At 39.3% G+C, this 7,710-nt stretch overlaps 1 protein-coding gene across 2 annotated transcripts in view; it reads left to right on the top strand.

The window, feature by feature from the left end:
• Window positions 1-4,798, top strand: part of LOC107090373 (arylsulfatase I-like) — a 19,012-nt gene extending 14,214 nt beyond the window's left edge. For both annotated transcript variants that reach the window (XM_015383705.1, XM_015383706.1), the window contains 4 exons: window positions 1,760-1,906; window positions 2,211-2,364; window positions 2,608-3,185; window positions 4,330-4,798. In XM_015383705.1, the coding sequence (XP_015239191.1) occupies window positions 1,760-1,906; window positions 2,211-2,364; window positions 2,608-3,185; window positions 4,330-4,749 (1,299 nt within the window). In that variant the 3' untranslated portion in view covers window positions 4,750-4,798. The remainder of the gene's footprint in view (window positions 1-1,759; window positions 1,907-2,210; window positions 2,365-2,607; window positions 3,186-4,329) is intronic.
• The last annotated feature ends 2,912 nt before the right edge of the window (window positions 4,799-7,710 follow it).

Raw genomic sequence — 7,710 nt, 5'->3', positions numbered from 1 at the left:
ACTGGATATAAACCTGGATTTGCATTATGTGTTAGAGCTGAGGTTGTGTTGAAAACGCGGACTGGTTTTTTATCAGCATGGAATTTTTATATATAAATAAGTGGAATGGAGCTGAGTTTTAATGTCTGTCGTATTTTAGCGTGAGAAATTGGGGATCTGGGGTGTGAGTGTGTGAAAACACTAAGATGAGTGAGTCTCACACCCAGTGGGTGAGCATTGACAGCTCTGTAAACATATCACCAGAATGATTGACAATTAGGATTACCCCTTATTTAAATGATCCACAAGGAAATTAAAGATGTTCTTCTTTACCTTTAATGAAATAAACCCTCACTGGTTACAGATGTTCTGCTTCCCCCACCTCTTGATACGCAGGGATTCCCTTGTTTACGGCAAATAGCTTTGAGCTGCAATAAGAGACAAAGGAAGGAAATGTTTTCAAACTTGAGCCAGTAATCTTATCTATGAGCTGAATGATTGTTAAACAGCTGATTGCAGGCTTTACTGGAGAAAACGCCTTAGTAATTAATAGACTTGTTGTCTTTCCGTTATTCTTTAAGGCCAGAACAGTACAATCTGTTCTTTCTGTATGATACGGGATTTAACTTGACGACTTTTACTATATTTAGCTGGTGTTAATGCTATATTTGTGCTTTCTTTTTATAAATGTTCTAGGTATAATTATTAGAGCTGTGATAATCAGACTGATAAACATCAAGGATATTATTTCAGTATCATCTAGGCTTGGATAAGTGAAAAATATTTGTTTTTTCATCTTTTATTCCCAATCTCAATACAGCAATGCATTGCCCTTCCTTATTGCTTTCCATGTGCCCTCCATATTTTCTTATTTCCTACCTTCCTTCTGTCATCTTTCCTAACTTGGGTCCTTGATCTATATTTGGGTTCTTCCTTGTGTCCCTCATACCTTTTTATCCCCCCTGCCCCTCTTTTTAATGTTCCCCTTGCTTCCTTGTAACCTTTTTTACTTCTCTGTGTCTGTTCTTATTTCCTTCTTTCATTGTATTCATTTTTTTCTTACCAGGCTTTTATTTCCACTGCTTTCATTCCTGTATCCTTTGTCATTTCCTCTCACGTATCCTTCCTTTCTTGTGTATGTCTTGTATCCTTCTTTCCTTGCTTCCTTCCTCCCTTCATTCTTTCCTCCTTTAATTTCTTCCTTTCCGTCTGTATTGTCTACCTTCCTTGTGCCCTTCATCTTTTACCACTTTCCCTGTGTCCTTTTTTCATTCCATCCTTGTTTCCTTCCAGTCTCCTCTCCTTGCACCCTCGTTGTTCTCTTCCTTCCTTTTATATTTCTTTCCCACTTTTTGTCCTTTCCTCATTCCTTTCATGTATTCTGCTCCCTTTCTCAAACCGTTTTCATTCTGCAGCTCTCTCCTTCCTCTTTCCTTGTACATTTCCTTTAACCTGTGTCCTCCTTCCTACCTTGTATCTTTTATAACTTATTATTTCCTAGTATTCTATCCTTCATCCTTGCCTTCCTTTACTTAAAACCTTCCTTCTAGTATTTTAGTATTTCAGATTAACCCAAAGCTAAAAGAACTCAAACTTAAACCTACGGGAATAACGAAAAAAAATCCCATCTAATGAAAATATTTAAATTTTTGTGTGTTTCTTTTGAACCTCTCTCTTTCTCTCCATGTTTCTAACGGCATCCGAGTTACTGATGCACAGATAAGAGCTCTGCAGTATGATTCACCAGATCTCCAGGTAAACACTGTGGCTGGTTTTTCAGGGCACTTATTGGGAGGGCGGAGTCCGTGGAGTGGCGTTTGTCCACAGCCCACTGCTGAAACGAAGGAGGCGGGTCTCCAAAGCTCTGCTCCACATCACTGACTGGTTCCCTACACTGGTGGGACTGGCCGGAGGCAACATAAGCCAGGTCAGTTTAGAAACTAAAGGATTTCTTTACATTTTATTGCACTATTTATTTATGGAGTTTATTCAAAGTTCCTTTGATTTTCAGGCTTTCAGTAAAAACATTTTCACTTTTTATGATGCCAAACTCCATGAGTTCCCAGATTTTATAACCCTGGAAAAAATAAAGTCCATGTTTCTCTAAAACATCAATGAAGCTTTGAATTTATGAAATAAATTAAATTGTGTCTTTTTCTTTATTCCATTTAGAAATTAAGGAGTATTTATCCCTGCATAAACCTTTGCTTATGTGTGTGTTTGTGGCCCAGAGCCAGGGCCTGGACGGGTTTGATGTTTGGCCCACCATCAGCGAGGGGAAGGAGTCTCCGCGTAGAGAGGTTCTCCACAACATCGACCCGCTGCACAAACATCCGACTGAAACCAAGAGCCGGGGTGACCAGCCAGGAAAGAAAGCAGCTGCAGGTAAACTGCATGAAATGAGAGCTGAAAAACTTTCCAGACTCTGAAAAGAATTCAGCCTCTTTAAAAGCAGAGACTCAGCTGCCTGCTGCAGAAAACGGTTTTATCCTTGTGAATTTAACATACTGTTTTTTGGGGGTTTTTTTTTTTGCTAAAACTAATAATTTGCTGTTATCCTTCTGGGCATTTTTCTTAAATGATCGATTGCTTACATGTGGTTTTTGTTTGTTTGATTTGGTGTGGTAGGGGGGCCATCCAAAGGAAAGGCATTTAAAAAGCCAAAGAAGAAGAAAAAGGTTTTGAAGCAGAAACCAAATCAAAAGCCAGAGACCAAGTTAAAGACCACCAAGAAACCTCAGATCTTCTCTAATCCTGCTCCAAAGTCTAAAAAATCAAAACCTGTTCCCAAAGTGGAGCTGAAACCCGGTCCAAAAACAAAACTGGCACCAAAATCCAAGGCTAAACCCAAATCCCAACATCGGACCAAACTCCACAGCAAACCAAAGATCCAGAGCAGTGGGACTCCGTCAGCATCGGGTGCTTTCTGGCATAAATCTAAGACCAAATCCAAGAGGACCACCTTACAGGACCACAACCTGTCTCAGTCTAGACCAGCTCAGACCAAATCAAAGAAACAACTCAAAGTCCAGTTAAAGCCCAAGTCCAAACAGGCATTGCTCCAGAACCAGTATGAAACCCCCACACCCAGAACTCAGTCGCTACCTTCTCAATTATGGGACCCATCTGTGCAGGCTGCCATCAGGGTTGGAGACTGGAAGCTGTTAACAGGAGATCCGGGTCATGGAGACTGGGTTCCTCTGCAGGTACTTTAGAAAGTTCTTCATAATCTTCTGGATTTTTTTTTTTTTTCGGTTAAAGTCATAGGGAAATCATATTTAAATGTGAAATCATCCTTGCTTAAACATGTATATAAATGTACAAACAATATTGTCCCAAAACTTAGAAAATTTCTGTTTTTTAAAAAGGTCCTGTCTTAAAATTTGTGCTTTTTTGGACATGCTTTGGTGGTTCGCACACACGACCCATGTATAGAGGCCTTAGTCCTCAACGCGGGCGACCCGGGTTCGAATATGGCATTTGGTCCTTTCCCACATGTCGCTTTCCCTCTCTCAAAACCCCCTTTGCTGTCAGCCTAGTGTCCATAAAAAAAAACGAGCCACTATTGCCCTAAAAACAAAAAAAAACAAAATCTGTGTTTATTTTTGCTATGTTATGCAGGCCAGTTAGTTATACGTCAGCCTGTACACCTAAATTCGATCATATATCAATTGTCATCTGTCAATCAAATTTTTTCGGTCATAGCATCTTGATTCATATGTCCCAGCTAATATACGCAATGGTTGAAATCAGAATCATTTCCTTTCCCGTTGAGTTCCATCCCAGTGTCCACAGGGATGGACGTCTGTGTCTTCAGCAGGCGTAGAGCTAACAGAACTGGCAGCGTTGCGAGGCAAGGGCTCAAACATGTACGGCTGTAAGCCTTCTACACCAAACCAAGCTTCTGCCGCCCTGGCGTCCTCTTCCACAACATCTTCATCCCCGCTTTCCTCCTCTAAATAAAAAATGCATGACGGAGGAGACTCATCCACGACCTCCGACACTAAACTCTCCTCCTCTTGCATGTTTCCTCTGTCCATAGCGTTCCTTGACAGTGTCGTTTGTAAGCCACCAATTTAGTGCTATTTGGTCCCAATGTAATTTCCCTTTGGGAACCTACTAGCACTAAGTTGCTAACTGGTTAGCGAGATGCTTCCGAGACACCGGCCACAATCAAAAAGGTTTGGGAACCTTCCGCCTCAACAATCCCGCCCCCTTGATAATCGACCAATCATATTCCCTTTATTCACTCGTGTAAAGTCGTGCACCACTCATTAGAATTTTGAAATGCAACGGTTGGAACGGCTGTTTCCCTATGACTTTAAAATAATCCTAAACCTTGATTTTCAGATGCTTCCCACTCTTCCTGGTCGCTGGTGGAACCTTGAACGTTCCTCATCGCCTCTCTACAAATCCCCCGCCCACAAAAACATCTGGCTCTTCAACATCACCGCCGACCCGTTCGAGAGGCAGGACCTGGCAGATCAGAGGCCAGACGTTGTCCAGCAGCTGTTAGCCCGACTGGCCTACTACAACCAGACAGCTGTGCCGGTATACTTCCCTCCGGACGATCCCCGGGCCAACCCCAGCAGGCACGGAGAGGCCTGGGTACCCTGGGCCGACGAAGAGGAGGAGGAGGGAAAATATCAGGGGGTTTATAAGAAAGGCAGGAGCACCAAGAAGAAGAGGAAGAAGACGACGTGCCGGCTGTGCAAGCTCAAATCGTTCTTTATGAAACTGAACACGGGGATGATGTCAAACGGTATCTGAGGCGTCGGACGATTGTAATCTAGCGTTTAAAATCAATGTCAGAACTTGGNTAAAGACTCTTCAGCCCAAGCAGAAGTGTAGCTGTCAGTAAGGATGGTTCCTTTAGTATAGGGACATCCTGACATTCATCTAGCCACAATGAACTAAAATGATTCCCAGAATCCTTTGGGGGACAGGACGTATAGGCACAGCCAACCTCACAGAATGTGTTCTCTGAGGGACGCGTAAATACTTCTTATGTTTAAGGGTTTAAATGAAGACCTAACCTGACCTATCTTGTGTTTTATGACTGTATTTACCATAACAAGAGCATTTGACCTCACTGAGTCCTTTATGGTTAATACAGAAAACTCTTCAGTTGGATCAAAAACATTGATAAACAGAAGTAAAGTATCCTAATTCAATGAGGTGCAATAATTTTAGCAGAATGTTTGTGTGCAGCTGGAGTAGAAATCCGTAACGTCATAGTGCGTGATGAGGCTCCTTAAAAACGTGTTTATGAAAATTTGACCCATGAAGACGCCAACAAACCACCAGTGCCATGTTTCATTTAATATGCAAAACAGGACATCTTCAAAAATGTATTATTCAGCTCATAAATCTAAACGAAAGCCACTATCTAGTTATTGAATAGACTAAAACCTGCTGCTGTCAGTTATAGCACTGTATTCTCCAGCCAAGGGACACTTTGCATTCAGTCTGCAGGATCTACCTACGCAGTAGAACAGAGTCTGCAGCCTCCGCTTCTGGAGCCACAAGTGGCTCTTTTCACTCTACAATGGCTTTTCACTGTGGCTAAAAACTTTAAAGCACCAACTTACTGTTCAGGATATAGTGTATTGACAAATGCATTTTACTTTATACAGACAACAGAATGACCGTACCAGAAATATGTTTTTAATATGTTTCTATATATATATATTTTTGCATAAAATAGTATCCTAAAGAGGAAAAAATAGGAAACATGTATCTATTTTAACCCTGTAAAGCCTACCCCATGAAATAAGTGACAAAAAATTACACTTTTTAAAACTAATTTAATTAAACATTCTGACAAATTAAAAGAACAATTTGAAATAATTTGAAATACTTTAAGTTAGATCAATTATTTGTGTCATTTGTGATACATTAGGCATTTCTCTGCAATTTATTATGGATTTTTTTTGTTCAAATAAATCTGATTGTATAAATCCGTTTTTTTCCCCCCTAGAATTAAAATAGCGCACTGATGATGTAAAGCGCTTAAAAAAACTAAAATATGATGCATTTGGTGTCGAAGAGTTAAAAACTAAAAATGCAAATAAAGTTATTGTCAAATAAAATGGCCACTCATTTTCCTATAGTAGGTATTTAACAAAATAACAAAATAATTATATTTTGTTTTCAAATGGCTCTTAATATTTGAAGGGGTGCAGATTCCTGCATTAGTGGGTTCTCTCTGGGTACTCTGACTTCCTGTCGGTGTCCAGTGGGACTGTTTGGTTTAGTGATTCCTCTGAATCACGCTGAGGTGTGAATCCTCCGTTTCTCTTCTGTCTCTGTGTAGCAACATAATTTGTTTATTTCCCCCCACCCTCCCACACCCTTAAATAATGGTTGAAGGAAACAAGATTCAAATTTTGCATTTTAGTTTGTTGCCTAAAGATGTTTTCTAATGTTTTAACTTCTACAACCTCTTCTGTTCTCTGATTTTATTTTATTTTTTAATCGGTAACTCAAAACCTGACAGAGTTTATTGTACATGAACTGACACTGTAGTCCTGACGAGTGTTTTGACGCTGTAACTGATTAATGATGTTTAACTGAACCAGAAGGTCGTGAATCTGAGCGATTTAGTTTATTTTTGCACATTTATTTCATTCCCTCCTGTAAAGATTTATTTTTTCGTACAAAAATCCTGGTTTTAATCCTGAGATGTTTACTATTAGAACCCTGAATGTTCATCTCCATGTATGCATGCTTTAAGAGCCTAGCTGTCTAATGGAGTTACAGCTGTGAGGTCTGAGCTCATCCTGATGAGTTTAACTGATTTTTTATTTGTATTTTTTCACACATTTCTTTGAATCACAGCATCGCATTTAAGGGCTTTCGGCTATTTATTTTATTTAATTATATTTTGATTACTGTGAACAGCAGAAACTGTCCTTTATACCTGTCTTCTTTAGCCTGTTTTAATGTTTATCAGCCTGAAGTTAATGATAACCAACCTTCAAGGCAACAGCTTTTTATTTTCATTGCAATACAATTTATGTGTGATTTCTTTTTTTTTTTAAGGACAGGAGGTCTCTGAATATACAAATAAATATTTTTACGTATTATTTCTATATCTTGTTTGTTTTTTTTACTCTACAAGGATCTCAGATGTTGAGTTTTTTAAAGTCAGAAGTTATGGATCTCCGTAGTTTGAGGAGTATCACCTTCGTTTAAAGCATTTCTTCATCAGTCTTTGGATTCTGCAGAGTCCAGATGGAAAAGACTTTTTTGATGTTTTTGTTTTTTTTGATAAATAGAATTATCATCTATGATCTATTATCATACGCCAGGAAGCTGTGTGTTTTTACTTCAGGAAGAGAAATTTTTAGCTTGGTTGAATAGATTCAAACATGAACACTCGCTTGCTTTCAGGACATTAATAGTAATAGAAACATCACTCAGAGAGGTTTCTAAAGAATAGCTTAAATAGAGCATAAAATTGTTGCTTCAATGTTGTCTAGATTTTCATATGGGTTTCTGTTCTAAATGCCATTTATCAACGCTTTAATATAAAGAAATGCATGTTTCATAATAACATGTATATGTGTTTAAATATAATTGTTTCTTCTTGCCTGTAGACAGCTGGAGATAAGCATCAGCACCCCTCGCGACCCTGCTTGGGATAAACGGATAGAAGATGGATGGATGGATGGATGGATGGATGGATGGATGGATGGATGGATACTTGTTTCTATGGAGACTGTCACC

Source organism: Cyprinodon variegatus, unplaced genomic scaffold (assembly GCF_000732505.1).
Source record: "Cyprinodon variegatus isolate N-32 unplaced genomic scaffold, C_variegatus-1.0 Scaffold292, whole genome shotgun sequence".
In the NCBI taxonomy this organism is placed as follows: Eukaryota; Metazoa; Chordata; class Actinopteri; order Cyprinodontiformes; family Cyprinodontidae; genus Cyprinodon; species Cyprinodon variegatus.
Note: the sequence above shows the minus strand (reverse complement) of the source record. Positions and strands in the feature narration are given on the sequence as shown.